This window comes from Vicugna pacos, chromosome 28 (assembly GCF_048564905.1).
Source record: "Vicugna pacos chromosome 28, VicPac4, whole genome shotgun sequence".
Taxonomy (NCBI): domain Eukaryota; kingdom Metazoa; phylum Chordata; class Mammalia; order Artiodactyla; family Camelidae; genus Vicugna; species Vicugna pacos.
This window is the reverse complement of record NC_133014.1, coordinates 5,851,600-5,870,409: the sequence shown is the minus strand read 5'-3', so window position 1 is coordinate 5,870,409 and position 18,810 is coordinate 5,851,600. Positions and strand designations below refer to the sequence as shown.

Genomic DNA, 18,810 nt, shown 5'->3' with positions numbered 1-18,810 from the left:
TGAATGTTATCTCCCAAAGCTGAAGTGCTTAGAACTCCAAAGCCTCAGAAAACCTTTCATTCAAATGCACGCTTAGCGGGGAGGGTGCAGCTCCAGTGGTAGAGCGTGTGTTTAGCATGCATGAGGTCCTGGGCTCAATCGCCAGTATCTCCTCTAAGAGCAAATCAATCAATAAACCTAATTACCTCCCCACAACCGAAAAAAAAACAACCCCAAAATGCATGCTTATTTCCGTGGATTTTCATTTTAATGGCAGAAGACAGAATTCAGGACACTAAAAAAATTTATTCCTGTTTTCCACACCTGATTCTAGAATAAAATCCAATCACTGCGATACCCACATCAGAGTCCCCGGCTGCCGAGTCCTACTTCCCTTTCAGTTAGCACGTGTCCACGCACCCCTGAAAATTCCAGGGTAAATCGTGTTACCACTCCTTTATTCACGATCAGCTGGAATTAGGGTCTAAAAAAAAGTTGACTTTATATTTAAAGCATAAAGTTATCCAAATGAGTACCTTAGAAAATTTCCAAATGGCTAAACGGAATAAAAGTTTCACCTTCCAGAGTTCACCGGCTGTAAAGTAGCTGCATTGTGAGCACTTCAGGGCAGCGAATTCCCACCAGACGCCCCCTGAGGGATCTTTTCAAGTAGAAAGGTTAGTAATGAGTCATACATGCTCCGGAGCTTGGAGACACAACCCTACCTTCTCGAGGTCTTGGTTCCTCACGTTTTGTAAAACGTCTTGACAGTAGCCACAGTATTTGTCAGCAAGAAAGGCCACCTGGGAAGGACACAGAGAGTCTTTTGGTTTGCAGTCCCCTTCCAGAATGACCTGCTCCTCAAAGGCCTTTCTGAGCCCCACGCCGTGGCCTGTGGTGCAACTCGGACGTGACAGCGGCCGAGCGCTTTCCCAGGGCCGCGCGGCGTTAGTCACGTGCAGTGACACCTCAGTCACGGGCCTAAGACTGATGCAGCTTCATTTTTGGTGTCATAACTCATGTGTGACCAGGGTCTGCACTGCCCACTCTAAAGGCCACCGATCGCTGACCTCTTTCTCTCCAAACCCCGATTTCCCTGCTCCAAATCCCCCAAGTCTCAGTTTTGAGGAAATCCACGAATCTGCCCCTGCTCCGTCACAGGGAGCCCCTCACCCTAGAAGGGTCCGTGGTCCCGGGTGGAGCCTTTCTAAGGATGGGGGGGGGACCTGAACTTCCTGACCGCCACCCAGCCAGGGAGGGACTGTTGGTCCTCGTGGGTCTGGGAGAAGCCGTTATCACTCCATCTGCTACAAGTACGATCACAGGCAAAACAAGAGGACACTCCCTGCCCCCGCCACCCACGGCACCACAGATGTGTCTCCCCAAGGCGTGTGGACCCACTGTTGTGCAGGAGTACTTCTTGGCCAGCGCTTGCTCCCAGAATGGGCATCTCCTGAACTCAGACAGAGGCGGTCCAGCGGGGTCCATCCTTATCGGTGAATGACTGTCACACTAAAAGCACGGGGATTATTTCTCTAAGCCGTGTAATCATTACGTTGCTACTCTAGGTTAACCTTTTATCTACGCCTCTGGACACGTTACTGACCCCAGCAACTTCTCTCTCTTATTTCATTGCAAATGATACTAACCTTCCTCTCTGTCTCTGCACTGCAGTCAGCAGGGAGGAGGTAGGATTCCATACATTACACTCTTGCGGTCGTGTATGAAAATTGTTGCATAGTACCGTACAATGAAAATCTTACCTACAGAAAATTTAACGCCATAAATACATTCTACAGCTCTCGTCTGTGTAGTTGTCCCTCCTTGAGCTAAAACCATATCTTACATGGGTCACCATGCCTGTATTGTAGAAATGGTTTGTCATATAAAAAATCTCAGGGTTTAACTAACAGGGAAGATGAGGGGCACAGACCTTCTTCTAGAAGAACAGATAACAGAAGAGCAAAACGTGTCCATCAAGGGCAGAAAAAGGCAGTGTGGCAGAAAGTAAACTCAACATTCCTGCCACGTGTCATCCGTGCTGCTGTCCCCTCCGGACAAGGGAAGACATGGCCACTCCTGGCTTGAATGATGGCCATCGATTTTATTTTAAATGATTTCTTCAGGATTTCCCTGGACTTCTTTTGAGTAATTTCCATTTTAATAGAGTAGGTAAAAACCATCCCTCGGAGTTGGAGGTTGAACTGTGCAGGCTGCCATGCTGCGCTGCCTTCTGACCCGCCTGCGCCCACCCTGGGCCAGGGGTGCACTCGGCTGCCGTCCCCAGGGCAGTGCACGTACTCGAGAACAGCCCCCGGCGGCTTCCACCTTCTCTGATCAGCTGAGGGTCAGAGGAATTTAGGGTCACACTCAACAGTCTTAGTGACCTAAAGTCTGTACTTCTCAACTCTTTTGTGGTACTGAGTCTCTTTGAGCGTTTGAGGTAAGCAGCTGGCCCTCTTCCTGGAAAGATGCACGTTACGCACCAAATACTGTGAAAATGCCAAGTTAATACTATCTAATATTTTTAGAAGGAAGCAGAGTGCAGATGTCTAAATAAACACAGAAAGTAGTGGCACAGAAAGGTGACAGCTCAAAGGGGGTCCTCCCACTGGGGGCTGTTTGGTTTCCACTGGGGGCTGTTCCACCCTCATTCCTATGACTAGAACGCCGGCTTCATTTGAGGTCGTCTGATGGGAACACGTCCAGCATGAGTGGGGTGGGGGGAGTGATGCTCAGGCTGGTGATCAGGAAGGATGGGGCTGTTTCATGGGGTTCCCTGGCCGCACCACCAAGGCGTCTACTGGAGCAGAACCGAGGCATTCCCGTTTCCAGCCCTGGGCTGCCCTCTTACACAGCCCGGTCCACCTCCGCCCATCCTCCCCGCAGCACGGCCTGACCTCCTGCGATCATCAGTGTTCTTGCGATGTGGATGCTGCCGTTACCCCTGCCAGTGTTTCTTAAGTGTGGTCCTGAAACCAACCGCGTCAGGGTTCCTGGGGGCACTCGACGTTCACATCGCCAGGGCCCTCCCACATCACAGGAGGCCAGAAATCTGTCGTTTTAACCAGCTTCCCAAGTGAGGCTTAGCCACCTCGAGTTGAAACTGCAGCTCCGGGCAGACTGATCCGGCCTAACTCTGCCGAAATCCCGCCATTCCAATCTGGCAACTTTCAGAATTCTGATTTCAGACACATTACAGTTTCACCTGTTCAGAAGTCATCTGAAAACGCAGCATTGTAAGAATGTAAAAGTAAGCTATTATGACAAATGATGATAAGCAAATTCATTGGCTCCTGAAGTCCACGACTTCCTGTGAAAAACACTAATCTTTCAGAAAAAAAAAAAAAACCAAAAAACTGAAAATCGTGAATTGGGGAAGGGTATAGCTCAGTGATAGAGTGTGTGCTTAGCATGCATGAGGTCCTGGGTTCAATCCCCAGTACCTCCATTTAAAAATAAATAAATTTTAAAATAAATAAATAAATAAATAAATAAACCTAATTACCCACCCCTCCTCCCCAAAATAAAGGGTAGATTCATCTAAAAAAAAAAGAAAGAAAATCACAAACTGAAATCTTTTCTTTATAATAAAAACCACCAGAAATCTAAAGTAAGCAAGCACGTGGGACAGAACTGCTAAAGCTTGCATCCCTGCAGGAGGAGGCCTTTAGGAAAGAATTAGGGGCATTCCCATCATTCTAGAGAGAAAATTCAGCAAAGTGAGGAAGAAAAAAGTGAGAAATTCTACTTCGATTTTTGGAGTGTATTAAATGCAGCTGGGGATTTTCAGTAGATTCAAGAAATATCACTGGAGTTACTATCATTCGTTTATTCCAGCAACCTTCAGTGAGCACATACTGAGTGTCAGCCCCTGGAGAAATGATGGAGGACCCTTCCTGTCTTCACCTGCCCTTCCAGGCACCATCTGCCTCCCCTGAGTTACTCCATCAATTCTCCTTCCTGCATTCTTGAAGACGCTGTTCCCAGAATGATCACCCCCAAAGCAAACGTATCCTGCCATTCTCCTTATGAATATGCCTCAGTGGTTTCCTACAGCCTCCTGGGTGACATCCAAATTCTTCAGCCAGGCACTGACAAGCTGTCCACCATCTGGACCTCACACATAGCCTACTGCTCCCCGACATCCTCACTTCTGGTCCTCACTGGCCACATACCACCCAGCATGAATGCACGCTGCACCTTCAAGATCTCAGTGACCCCTCCAGGACCAGCTCAAGGGCAGTGTGACAGGCAGAATAACAGCCCCTCAAAAATGTCCACATCCTGAAAAGGGAACCCCTCCTACACCACTGGTGGGGATGTAAACTGGTGCAGCCACTACGGAGAACAGTATGGAGAGTCCTCAAAAGGACTGAAAATAGAGTTACTGTATGATTCAGCAATCCCACTCTTGGGCATGTATCTGGAGAGAACTCTAATTTGAAAAGATACATGCATCCCAATGTTCATAGTGGCACAATTTACAAAAGCCAAGGCATGGAAACAATCTAAATGTCCACTGACAGATGCCTGGATTAAGACGCTGTGTGTTGGTGTGTGTGTGTGTGTGGGTGTGTGGGTGTGTGTGTGTGTACGCACAATGGAATGTGACTCAGCCAAAATAGAAAAGAGAGAATGAAATAATGCCATTTGCAGCAACATGGATGAACCTAGAGATTATCATATTAAGTCAGTCAAAGAAAGACAAGTATCATATGGTATCACTTATATGTAGAATCTTAAAAAAAATGATACAAATAAACTTATTTACAAACCAGAAATAGACTCACATAGTTTTGGTAACTATGGTTACCAAAGGGGAAAGCTGGGGGGAGAAATAAATTAGGAGTTTGGGATTAACACATACACACTACTATATACTAAACAGATAAACGACAAGGACCCACTGTACAGCACAGGGAACTATATTCAAAGGGAACTATATTCAATATCTTATAGTAACCTATAATGAGAAATAATCTGAAAAAGTATATATATACATATATATGTGTGTGTGTGTGTGTATGTATATATATATATATATATATATATATATACATACACTGATAGAATAAACTTTTTTTACCCACCAAAAAAGAATTGTTACTTGAAAAAAATAGAGGTATCTTTTACTGAGATGATAAAGGTAATTTCAATAAATGAATCACATGACCACATTATGCCGTATTTTAGTATTTGTTATTAATATATATTTCTAGTCAAACTACCAATTTATCTTAAATGTCTAAAAAAATTATCTCAGAAAAGGCATGAGTTTCTACACACTCCTATAATCATAAAAAAGACTTAGACACAAGGATTCCTTGTCTTGCAGAAGACTGCACAGCTTCAGGTGGAGATGGAACCAGCAGTCTCCTGAGCTAAGGGGACCATCTCATTGGTAACTAGTGCAGACTGATGCAAAAATGAGTGGACATTTTTGCATTTGAAGATTAAGCTACAGTGATGATGGGAATTGAATTTCCCACCCCCTTTGCAGTACAGAGGCTCAGAGTCAGGCTTAAACCTACAGAGAACCCATTTCATGCTACTTAAGTTTGTGGGAGACTCATGCCTGCTCTGCCTGCACATGTCTGCACCGTATCTGTGACCTGTGCATTGCGGTGGTATCATGAGTACTTAGCCCTGTCCCTGGCATCAAATAGATGCCTAATAAATATTTATTTAACAAGTAAAAACAAACAAACAAAAAATCCTGAATCACTTCTCTGTACGCCTGAAACACACACAACATTGTAAATCAACTATATGTCAAAAAAATTTTTTTTAAATTCAAATAAAAATATATATGCAGGAAAAAAATGCCCACATCCTGGAATCCTTGGAACCTTACATGGCAAAAGTGACTCTGCAGATGTGATGAAGGTTAAGGACTTGGAGCCGGGGAGACTTTATCCTGGATGCTCCAGCTGGCCCCAGGGTAATCACAAGGGTTGTTAAAAGCAGACAGCCTTTCCCAACTGCAGAAAACCTGAGCGAGGGCGGTATGAGACAGACCCAGCCTACCTTGGCTGCCTTTGCTGGCTGAGGAAGGGGCCCCAGCCAAGGATGAGGGCAGCCTCAGGAAAGGCAAGGAGATTCTCCCCCAGGTCCCCCAGAAGGAACAGAGCCCTGTTGACCCTTTGGTCTTAGCCTGGTGAGAACTAGTCGGACCTGCGGCCTCCGGAAGTGTCAGATCATGAGTTTGTGTTGTTTTAAGTCATGAAATTTGTGTTGGTTTGTTACAGCAGCAACGGGAGACAAACACAGGCCACCTCTTCCATGAAGCCTTCCCTGATCACTCTGGCCCACAACCTCTCTCTCTCCCTTGCCTTGGAGTTCCCAGACCACCTCCCACGGGCACGGCTCGCCCAATAGCACGTGGGTAGCTTTCATGTCTGTCTGAGCTTCCCAGCTATGAACCTGTCCTGTTTTCAAGTACCGAGGGGATGTTTTCTGTTTTCTTTCACATCCCATTCAGCCCTCAAGAGGGTTGGTCATAAAACAGGCTTTTAAAAGGTGGGCCCCTCAATGACACTGGTCACCAAGACCGCTTCGAAGTGCCATCATGTTGTCTTGGCCACCAAAGTACAGTTCACCCCGTGATGTCACAGATTAGCCGTTCACAGCTCTGCTGTCCCCATCAAAGAGCTATAAATGTCATTAGAGACACTTTCACTGATTTCTTGCTAATAATCTACGCATCCTTTTTCAATCAGAGCAAAAGAAACACAGTTTCACAGCTGATGTGCAGCTAAGCAGTGGGCTCCCGAGAACAGGGACCTCCTCTGTCCCAGCAGAGCGCGTAGGCACGGTGGGCACGCAACAGTCCTGGTGGGAGGCGAGTGGCTAAGCGCTGCACTTAATAAGAACATCTGAGGGTTCAGTGCCCAGTACCTCCTCTAAAAATAAATAAGTAAACCTAATTATCTCCCCCCACCAAAAATATTACTGCTTTGTAAATAAGTTCATTTATAAACTGACTATACTGTAATTAAAAGAAAAAAAGAATGTTACACACAGGAAAACTGTTGCATCTAACTAAGCAATTACTGAATATTCTGGGGTCTATTATAGTAAATCTATTTTTTTCAACACTCACTGCTCCTTCTTCTTGGAGAATGCTGTTATAATTAGTAGATTTTTCAAAGGCAGCGATGTCTCCACTGTGACATAACAGACAACAGAGAAATAATTTTAGTAAGACACCTGTTTCTGAGCACAAGAATAGAGTTTCTTTTCCAGGGAGGTTTATTGGTGGGGGGAACAATTTTTATTTGAGAGCCCCCCTCCCCAAGTTTCTCTCCACAACTGGTGATTATCACCTGCTTAGAGTTTTAAAAAATCCGTAACTGGGAAAACCATGTATTTATTTTTAAGGTTTATCCCCTTCAGAAATAAGAATATGAGGTCATTCTGGGTAGAACTTGTTCCGGTGAGAAAAGAATAATCATGGAAATCAAGTCTTATGTTTTCTGATTTGGGGGCTTTTAAAACAATCAACTCAGAAATGGTGACATCCTCTGAGTGGATGGCGGTAGCATGGCACCTTCGCGGAACAAGGAGCCTGAGAGTCGACGGTAAGATGTACGTTCATCTCACCACGCCTCCTGGATTCACAGAGCGCACTGGAGACATCTGTGTTCTGGAGAACAGATTCAGTGCTATCCGTGCGGTGTGGTGCACTTCCCCTTTAACTGTGGACACTTGGGACACTGAGAGCTCAGGGACCCCCACCGTGCACAGGAAACGTGCATCTTTCAGGCGCCAGAGGTGGTGCCGTCTGCTGCCTAGTTTCCCCACCATCCCCAGAGCTCCATCCACTCCAAAATGTGTCCTCACAGCTGACTGCTTCAACCCCATGCAAACACACAGAGAGGAAGGTAGCGGACTAACGCTCTGCTTCTGGAAGCAAGGCAGGGATGGCCGGGGATGGGGTGGGACTGGAGGCAAACGGTTTTCATCTCACACAGGAAGAGCCTCCATCTCCTCCCAGCCTCCCGAAAGCCCCAGGAGCTCTCTTCTGAAGGTTTGGGTCAGGCCATTCTCCAACCCAAGTCATGGAAATCTGGGCAGAATACTTGACCCAATGTTTGACTGGTCAATGTTTCTGCATAATATTCTATTTCAAAACAGGGCAGGTAGACTCCGGATCTGGCTACACACCCACAAAAAAGCCACCCTCTTCATCTTTCAGGAAGAGTTGTTCTCACAATGGGAATGGTACTTTGGACTGCTCGATGGCAAAAGGGTTTCAGGACGTGCGATCTGTTCAACCTGGAGGAGACAGAAGATGATGGATGGATGGATGATACAAGGAAAGCTAAAGGCAGAACTGAAATGTGTAGATCTGCTTATCCCATCTCAGTGACATCTTGGGTGGGTGTGGACAACGATGGAGTTTCTCCAGGTGAAATTCATGAACAGCCCATTGCCACAAAGATTCTGCGGTATTATATCAACAAAAACAACAAATCACAAAAAAAATGAAAGAAGACAAAATGTCAGAAACGAAAGTTCCCGGCATCAAAGGCTAATAGAAATGGAACTTAAGTAGAAAAATGTGCTCCCCAGCCTGTAAGAGATGTGTGAAAAGTCACTGGTGAGGCTTTCTGCAACTAAACCGGAGGGAGACCAGTTTCTCTACGACCTCGTGTCCTGTTCACCTGTTGCTCCTGACACGTCTCCTTTGGAAAATGGATGCAAGACCATGAATCTCTTCTGCTTCATCCATCCATCCTCTCGGCCACCCATTCCTCATTCACGCGTCAAATATTCATCATGTGTCTACTCGTGTGTCAGGCACGGCGCTAGGTCCTGGTGGATGGAGCTGTGACCGTGACAGCCGACGTCTGTCTGTCACAGAGGACAGAAGCTGTTACACGAGTAACTGCAAAGACATTGCTCTGGCTGAAGGAGGGGGTGTGGGTGTTGGGGGAACTACGTCAGGGGCCCACCCTACTCTCGTGTTAGCTCAACAGTTGTCAGGCCTTATACGCTGGCAGCTTGAGCGGCTCAGGAGAGCTGCCCTTTGAAGAGCCAGCCTGCTTTGGTTGGCACTTGTCACAACCTTGTACTTGGACAGAACTTACTAAACTCTTTGGATGAGGACGGCAGTCTTCGGGGATGTTCCTTTGGACACTCCGAAACAGGAATCTGGAAGCTGGAAGGTCTTGTTTCCGACTTAAAGGACAAGGGAATCCCTCGACGTATCGCGTGCCCTCCCACCACAGACCCTGACTCTGTAGCTTCGGAGGTCAGCCCAATGAGTGACGATTATTCGGGATTCGTAAGGGAAACTCCCAAGTTTCTGCCATGTGTCCGATGCACGGTATGAGTTTAGTTAAACAGCCATTGAAAGGAGGGTGGTGTCACCCTTCCTGCTGTTGCAAGGAAGACCGACAAAGGCCTTCCTGCCCTTTGGAGGCCTGTGTGTGGCAGACGAGGGGACACAAGGCGCCATCCTCACTGGGGAGACCATGATTTTGTGGCCTTTGATTGGGGGATTTTACCCACTGAAACAACAATCACGGGAGACAGAAAATGTGTAACTTTGCAGAGATTCGGTCATCTGTTAGACGACCGCTGGCTCGTTCCCAGGACCGGAGAGGCTGGCTCTCCCCTGCTGGGGACTGCCTGAGTTCCAGTCAGCAGCTCGCAACATGGTCAACACGTGGGGCGAAGAAGAGCCTAATTATTTATTTTAAAAACCACCTAGTCTCAGGGCCCCTTGCAAGCAAAGATGCGTGAAAATATGGACGGGAGAAGAGGGTGGCCTGTCGGAGCCGGGCTGCAGGGCAGCTCAGCAGAGCATCGCTGCTGGAGACGGGGCCGGCGGTGGGGGGAGGGCCGCGGAGGTCCCGGTCCAGGGCGTCAGCGCCTGAGGACCCGGCTGGGCGGGATGAGCTCTGCAGGCCTCGGCCAGGCCGGAAGGGGAGACTGAGGTAGCTGGGGCTCGCCCACGGGGTCTCCCCGCCGAGGGGAGGGGCAGTCAGTGTGGGGAGGCCACGCCAGCACTGGAGGTGACAGTTTCAGCCCTCAGGGTCCAGCCAGGACGGCCTTGTGTTCTGGGGGTCACTGCCCCGTGTCACATGCAGTTCTGAGTCAGTCCTCTGGGACGTTTATCAGACTGTGATCAAGAGCACAGTCACTGTGCAAACAGGGCTCCAAGAAAACCACATCAAACACCCAGGGCCGCCCTGGCTGTGGAGGGGGCCTCCCTCCACCGTCCTCCGAGGCCTGAGATGCTCAGGTGCCAAGTCATGACGACACAGAAAAAGTCTGGAGCCCCGGGTGCGGGAAGGACCCTGAGATGAGCCGGCCAGGGGAGGCCACCTGGGTTCCCTGTGCGCTGCCCCCTCAGCTCCAGCTCCGGGAGCTCCAGCCAGGCCGGGCCCCGGAGGTCAGGATTTAACCCGGGGCGAAAGGGCAGGGCCAGCTGGGGAAGAAGGCCACGCAGGGCCCCACAGGAGAACGGGCATTCTTGTCTCGCTCTGTGGGCTTCTTGAGCTTGAAAGCCTTCATTTCCACCCTACAAATGAGGACGATGGGGTCTGATGACCCCCCAAGACCTTCTCCAGCTCTCAGGGCCTATAACCTTCCCTAACAGTGGCTGTGAAGCCCCCAGGGCGTGCGTGAAGGGTAGAAGTCTCTCCCTGGGCCTCACGCCAGGAGACGGAGGGAGGTCTCTTCCCGGCCCTGCAAGCTGCCCACTTCACTCAGTGTAGCGCAGACACAGCACAGAAACCACATTTTACTTCAGTTAGTTTTTACGATCAATTTGGCTGAGAGCGGGTCCACCGTAAAGAGAACTGAGACACAGTTACAAGGCACACAACACATCCTTTTTTTTTTTCCCATAAAGTCTTTCAAACGCCGTGTTCACTGAATCTGCTTTTTGGCCTTTAACTTCCTTTCAGTCCAAGCCCCCTTCGCGTACACACTCTCAGGTTCTGACATCATTTGTCATTGATCCAGACTTTCGTTTACATCATCTTGGCATCCTAACTTGCCCTCGCAAATGATTCTAACAGCAGCGAAACGATTTGAAGCAATTACAAAGGTAAGAGGATAAAAATGCAATAAAACCTAATTCCTGTCCCAGACTTGTTTAGGGTCCGACTGCAGCGGGAAGGTGCTTCATCTTCCGGTCAAGGAAGGATCTGACTTCAATTTTTTTTACCTTCAAAGCGTATGAATTAATTATTTGGGTTTTGATGAGAAGATACCCTCAACTTGATGAATATTTTTGCATCTAAAGTTAAATAGTAAATACGTGTATTCACATCAGGACAGGTGTCATAATGGTTGCAAAGAGCTTTAATGTAATTTTGATTACCCCAATGCCAGGAATCACTAACGTGTACCGAGCATTTACCCGCTGCGACGTGCCTCACCTGTACCACCTTAGTTCTCACAGCGATCCGTGAGGGAGTGGCTGAGAATTCATTATCACCCCCATTTTACGAGTGAGAAATGAGAAAAGTTCAGAGAGCTAAAGCCATCACCGTGTCTGCTACTCCGCCCTGTAAGAGACACGTGTGACAACAATGGATGCAGACAAGGACACAGGGAGCCGTAGGGGCTTTGAAACTTAAAGTGGGAAAGAACAACCATTTTTAAAACGGCTTAGCTGAGCGATGTGGATTCATCCTTTTCCGTCTTGGGGGCTGATGGTTTCAAACACCTTAACTCTGTCCTGACCCATTAGATCTTATGAACGACTTGATTGCAACACAGTGACCTGGTGGGACACCTCGAGAGTCTAGCTGGTTCTCATTCACCATCCCGAGGTGACAGCCCCTGGGAGCAAGGCTTTCTCAGCGAACAGCATGTGGCATCGTATGGGCGTCTCTGCTAGAGGCGGGCATGTGAAGGATGCTCTGGGCAGATGAGAAAGCACCCACGTTCCCGAGGTGGGGAGCATCACTTGCTTTTAAAACCTTCCCAAGAGAGGGCACAGCCTAGGGCGGAATCCTCCACGCCTGTTTTTTGAGCTGTTTATCAACAACCAGGCAATGCCTGTTTTTTTCACCCTGACAAGCTCTGACCAGCCTTGCAGAGCAGAGCGGACAAGACCAAAAAGCGGGTTGCAGCTTGAAGACCTGATTACCCAAGAGTGAGGCAGGGGCTCAGCGAGTCCTGTGGGCAGGGGGCCTGGCCTCCAGTGGACCGGGGCACAGATGGGAGGAGAAGCTCAGGATGGAGGAGGGAGGCTCCAAGGGACCCCCGGGGGCTCTGACATCTCAGGTCTGCGGTGCCCACAACTGCCCACTCACCCCCCTAGGGGTGCTATGTCTGAAAGACAAACCTGGGCCTTTTCTGCTTTGCGGACAGGGCTGTGGACCCACTGCCCAGGACGCAGAGGGCCGAGGCCGCCCAGGCAGCCCCTGAGCTAACAGCTGGCACAGGGTCAGAGGCAGAAGGAATAAAGACGCCAACTGGGGAAGGCCCGGGTTTAGAGGTTCTTTAAAGGCCTGTAACACGCTAAGTCGGAAAAGCTGAGCTTATGTATGTGTGTGTGTGCAGGGCTCTCCACACTGCCTGCTGGGTGCTCTGGGCAAACAGACATGTTCCGGGTCCAGACTTTGAGCAAGTTAGAGGACGCAGGTGCACCCGGAAAGTTCCAGCTCCAGCTGAATCCAGTCTCTCCCCCTTCTACTCCCCCTTCCCCAGCTTCCCCATTTTTGCTGCTCTGATTTTTCCATCTTCATGACTAAGGCATGAATAGGAGACGTAAGAGGAAGAGCTGGCTGGCAGCAGACAACAGTGACGCCTGAGAGGTGTCGGCAGGACAGGCTGAGTTGGCTCTGCGGCTCCGGTTGACACAACTCAACCATCTGAAGACCCTGCTTCCACAGCGCTTGCCGCCCCGCCTCCCTTCTGGTTCAGGTGCTCAGCGGACGGACTGCGCAGCCTCAGGACCGCCTCCCGCCCGGCGCCACTCGCTCCTCCCGGTCTGGTCCCCTTGAACCCCAACGCCAAGTTTTCCACCCCGAGCAGCTATTTCAGGACCGACACTGTGCCTCCAGGCAGCGCTGGGGACAAAACGAGCTCCGCGGTTCCTGGTCTTGCAGAAGTTCCCGTGATGGGACCACCCTGCTTCCCGGAGGAGGTCTCCGAAGGCTCACGGACACCCCCGCCCCAGCGTCCAATTCAAGGCTGTCCTCCCCCCCATCACCATGCTTCCTCACAGCTGCAAGCCTCTGTCCTTGCTCACAGTCCTCCCTGAGCCTGGACGTCCCCTCTCCCCACCCTTTCCATCCGTCCACATTCCAATCTGTCCTGCACCGCTTAGCTCAAGGCACGCCCCTCTCCCGGGTGCCCCATGATCGCCTGCCCAGGATGGTGCTCTCTGTCTCCGAGTCCTCAGGAGGCCTTTTCCACACTTCTGACACCCATCCCAGTACACCTGGCATCAACATAACGTACATCCATCTCCCCAATGACACTATCGGAGAGAAGGGTCCACGTCTTGCCTACGTGGGTGGCTTCTCATGGTTCCGCTGGGCAGGTGCCTTACAACCCAGGGAAACTTACACAAAAGGTGACCGTACAGTTTGTTATAACTTATTGTCCAAACCAGAACACCTCTGAGGGTGACAGGGGTGCTCCTCACAATCACAGAAGTGAGGCCAAGATTGGCTTTGGCTCCTTGGGATACACGGTCCTCTATTTATGCCAGATGAAGGCTCAATGGAGAGTTTAGGAATGAAGAGGAAACACTGATGTGTAGACGGCCAGGGAACGGCATGGGAGAGCGGAGGAGGGGCGTTCACTGGAGCTGGAGCTGCTGGGGGCGGGTCCACGAAGCAGGTGGCCCTGAGGCATGTCCAAGGGAAGGGACAGGATTCAGGGAGGTTCGGTTAGACAGAGAGAAGACAGAACGACTTCACGGAAGGACAGGATGATGGGAGCAGAGACAGAGCCACACTTGACATACTCAGAGGACGGTGAATATGGCTGAGACTGGTGGTTTATACTGGGAAGGAGTGAGCCACACGGTCGGGGAGCGGAGAAGGGAGGAACTGGGGCACCGACACTGGTCTGGGAAGCGGGTGCGCAGTTCTTATGCAGGAGGTAAGAGTTAGCACCTGAGTGTTTCTGAGCAAGAAAGAGACAAAGAAAAGGCAGAATCTGGGGGAGATGAGTCTCGCGGCTGTGTTTAGAGAGAGGTGAGGTGGAGGAGAGGGAGGCCACGCGAGGCCCGTGGAAACAGTCCTGATATAAGATAACCAGGGCTTAAAGGAAACATCAGTAACCAAAAAGGGGGCCAGAGGAACCTGAAAAGGAAGAGTTAACAGGACTTGTGACCCAGGGTGTCGGGGGTAGCTTTGAGGTGACCCTGCACAGTTTATCTCTTGGGGTTATAGATGGAAACAAGGAAGTCGAGGGGCAGAGAGGAGCTGGAGGGAGATGATAAATTTCCACCTCCTTGGAACCAGGCACCCATGGGTCATCTAGACAGAAATGTCTGGTAGAAAGCCGGAGACAAGGGCCGAAGACGTGGGAGATGTGAGGACCAGTGAGAACGATTTAGAAGGAGAGTCACCCCCGAGGGAGCCAGAGGTGAAGGATAAAAAAGGACGGGATGTCTTGCGGCCCGAGGGTGGGAAGAACACCACTGATTAGAACAGGCTGGCTCTCAGGGAAGTGCCTGCACCTGATCGGGACGGAGAGAGAAGCAGAAGGGGGCCTTCTGGGGAAGCAACCGGATGAGGCAGAGTTCTGCAGGCTTAAGAGAGAAGGGGCCAATCTGGTCAAATTTTACAGAGCAGTTGAGAAGAATAAAGACTTTCTTAACAAAAAACAGCTTTGGCAACTGAGATGATGATGAACAAACATTCAAGGAAACGAACAGGATACGCATTTCTCTGGCCAGTGATGTTGCCAGAGACTGACGCTCCCCACGTCCAAGGGCCCACGTCAAGAGTGTTGACGTGATGTGCGTGTCTCCATATTTAAAAAGGATAAATGGCAGACCAGCCAGAAAGCCAGTTAGATTCACCTGAAACACAAATGGTCCTAACATTAACCAGCCTGTGACTTATGACCCCAATACCTAAACGACAGGTACTGACCTGTGATACCGTTTTTCACCCAGAAGGTAGCAATACTGGGCGTAGAAGAACGAGCTTTTCTTGATACAGATTCCATTGTAGTGATACCTGGAAAATACAGGTTGTCTGAAAGATGATGTCCAACCACTGCCATGCTTCAGAGAAGACACAGGATAGGTCAGCCCATGGAGACCTGAAGTTCTCTGGGTTCCATCAGTGGCCATTTATTAGGAAAAGCCAATCAGTCTACTTGGATGTTTCTGCTTTCCTGACTTACAACTTCCCTCTAATCTCAGAGAGAGGCCACAGGGAAAACTCCTGCTGCTTCTGCCGCTGACCTTCTCAGAGTGACATGGGACGATGCCAGTTCTGCTGCTGAACTGGATTCAGGTTCTCGGTCTCCCAGGAGGAAGGCGGCTCCTCCTCTGCTGAGCCCGGGAACCACAGTGGTTCGTATAGACTCACAGCAGCAGAGCAAAATTTTTTCCAATTAACTCTTGCCCCGTGTTTAGCTTGGCAAACTCTTCCATGCCTTCAACTCCTTCCTGAGTGGCACGTTCCTTCCCTAACTTGGCTTCCATCCCTCTTACCAATTGCCTAATCTCACTGATTTCTCCTGACTTTTCTTGATTGAAAATAAACAACAAGGGGGTGGGGGGTTAGCTCAGTGGTAGAGCATGTGCTTGGTGTGCACAAGGTCCTGGGTTCAATCCCCAGTGCCCCCCATGAAGGGGGAAAAATAAAGAAATAAGCAACAAATAACAATTGAGTGGTAGTTAATTATTTAGTTAATTACACATTATACATTATATATATTAATTAGTTAATAATTGAGTAACAGGATGCACCTGCTAACACTGGACTTCCCTTTTACATGAAAAGTATAGCTGGGTACCTAGTCTCCTGAATATAATTCAATACACGAATTAGATGAATGCTTTAGAAATTTTACTTCAAAGAATAATTAAGATAGTTTTATTGTTCTATATGTGTAATTACTTAAATAGTTCATCAATTAGACATTGACACGTCTAGACATTTGAAGTGATGAAAGAGAAAAACACATTATGACTTTTGTGTTTTAACAAAATCTCTCAAGAAAACAGAAGCTAACATTGGGCTCTGGCATCACCTGATTCACAGCAGGCACTAGGAATTCCCTTTGTCGCATGGGAGCTCTTTTGTAAGAGTTGATATTTATCATTTCTTTAGTCCTGTGTGGTTTTGGTCACCCATCTTGCTATTTTTCAAAATGTTTGTTTTTAACATTGAAAATAAATGGGAGGAAGTGGGTACAGACTTTTCTTGATTGAAAATAAACAATAAGGGGTTGGGGGTATAGTTCAGTGGTACAGCGTGTGCTTGGCATGCATGAGGTCCTGGGTTCGATCCCCAGCGCCCCCATTAAAAAAAAACGAAAATCAAACAAAAATGATAAACCTACCTGGCACTTCCTCTCGTGCCCAGCCTCCGGGTACCAAGATCAGGAAAAACCAAGTGCACAAGCTAGAAGAAGAAGCCAGATTTAAAGCTGCAGTTTGAAAATTTACAAGTAGAACTTCCAGCTTCCTCTCTTACAATGTTTCGACTGCGCTTCCTCTTTTCTGACTATTAAGAAAATGTATGTAAATGAAATTTGGAAAAATCAAACAAGTATAAAGAAGGAAACATACTCCTCGGGGGAATCCGCCATGTAAACCTCCACACAGTTCCTTCCCGTCTTTTTGCCAGAGCCTCGCGCTGTGTGGATTCTGTGGGTCTACGCAGCAAAAGACTGGCCTCGCGGTTAGCACGTCTGCAGCTCTGATTTCCACTTTCTTCCCAACGCCGTGTACTGGAAACATTTCCCACCCCCTGTCATTAAAAATCCTCTGAAAACAGGGGACCCCTAATACTGCGTAGAAACCCATCATGTGAGTGCCTCATCATTTTGCTGTTTTCCCTTTTCCAGTGTGATTGTCACCTCAGTTTTTTACTGTGCATTTGTTCCCCTAATTTTTTTAAAATTGAAGCATAGCTCATTTATGACATTGTATTAGTTTCGGGTGTACAGCAAAGTGATTCAGTTATATACATATACATACATATATACACGTTCTTTTTCAGTTTCTTTTCCATTATAGTTTATTCCAACTACATGAATATAGTTTCCTGTGCTGTACAGTAAGTCCTTGTTGTTTATCTATTTTATATATAGCAGTGTGTATCTGCCAATTCCAAACTCCTAATTTATCCCTCCTCCCACTCCTTTTCTCCTTGGTAACCATAGTTTGTTTTCTACGTTTCAAGGCTTTGTTGGCAAATGCTATTAAACACTGATTAACAGGGCTACTTCTGACTCCACTTCTCATCCGCCAGTGATCTTTCTGATGTACGTTTTGTTAGAGGGCACTGATAGGGACTATGTTTATGACCAGTTACATTAAAAAGAATGAAGTCTGTCACCTGCACCCCAATGTTCATAGCAGCACTATTTACAATAGCCAAGACATGGAAACAGCCTAAATGTCCATCAACAGATGACTGGATAAAGAAGCTGTGGTATATTTATACAATGGAATACTATTCAGCCATAAAAATGACAATATAACACCATTTGCAGCAACATGGATGTCCCTGGGGAATGTCATTCTAAGTGAAGTAAGCCAGAAAGAGAAAGAAAAATACCATATGAGATCGCTCATATGTGGAATTAAAAAAAAAAGAACATAAATACAAAACAGAAACAGACTCATAGATATAGAATACAAACTTGTGGTTGCCAAGGGGGCAGGGGGTGGGAAGGGACAGCCTGGGATTTCAAAATTTGTAGGCACTGAGAGGCACATGAAGAATAGATAAACAAGATTATACTGTATAGCACAGGGAAATATATACAAGATCTTGTGGTAGCTCACAGCAAAAAAAATGTGACAATGAATATATGTATGTTCATGTATAACTGGAAAATTGTGCTCTACAATGGAATTTGACACAACATTGTAAAATGACCATAACTCAATAAAAAAAGTTTAAAAAAATAAAAAATAAAAAGCATAAAAGTATATGAAATAAAAACAAAAAGCCCTAAAAAAAAAAAAAAGGAAGGAAGTCTGTTCCATTTTCTTAATTAGCAAAGGTCCATGACAAGGATGGCATCCAAGTGCATGTCTGTTGAGAGAGGAAATCCTGGATCATGGTATAGTCACAAAAATATGGAGCAGGAAGGCAGGGTGCTCCCAGCAGCCATGCACTGATTTCTGTGATTTTTCTACAGTCCTCTCTGTAATCATTCTGCCTCCACGCCTGCCTTCTTCTCTCTTTTTCACTTAACTTCCAAGCAGCAGGATTTGACAGCATCTTGAGACATTTCTCTCTTCTGGCTCCAGGACCTACCTCTTCCCACGGGAAGCCACTCATGCTGGGGTGTGGAGGCACAAGGAAGGGATGGGGAGGGGGTGTGGGTGTGGGTGCCAATCTGGCACGATTAAACATCGAAGGCGGGGTGTGTATAGCTCAGTGGTAGAGTGCATGCTTAGCATGCACGAGGTCCTGGGTTCCATCTCCAGTACCTCCATTAGAAATAAATCAATAAAATTAAAATGAATAAACCTAATTATCTCCCCCCACCGAAGAAGAAGAAGAAGGAGGAGGGAGAGGAGGGGGAGGAGGAGGAGGAGGAGAAGAAGAAGAAACACATACATTTAAAAATAAAAACACCATCAAGGTTGTGAAGCTAAATCAAGAAGTTCCTTCAGGGAAGAACCAAAATCTACAATGAAAATTGATG

The 18,810-nt window shown here is 47.8% G+C and overlaps 1 protein-coding gene and 1 non-coding gene across 2 annotated transcripts in view; one reads left to right on the top strand and one right to left on the bottom strand.

Annotated features, from left to right (window-relative positions):
• Positions 1 to 18,810, bottom strand: part of RFX8 (regulatory factor X8) — a 48,113-nt gene that overhangs the window by 17,839 nt on the left and 11,464 nt on the right. The window contains exons 3-7 of the mRNA XM_072951302.1: positions 16,486 to 16,547; positions 15,063 to 15,149; positions 7,085 to 7,148; positions 1,381 to 1,491; positions 705 to 782 (exon numbers count right to left, since the gene is read on the bottom strand). Coding sequence (XP_072807403.1) covers positions 705 to 782; positions 1,381 to 1,491; positions 7,085 to 7,148; positions 15,063 to 15,149; positions 16,486 to 16,547 — 402 coding nt within the window. The remainder of the gene's footprint in view (positions 1 to 704; positions 783 to 1,380; positions 1,492 to 7,084; positions 7,149 to 15,062; positions 15,150 to 16,485; positions 16,548 to 18,810) is intronic.
• Positions 15,695 to 15,767, top strand: TRNAT-GGU (transfer RNA threonine (anticodon GGU)). The gene has a single exon. It is a non-coding gene; the product is annotated as a tRNA-Thr (tRNA).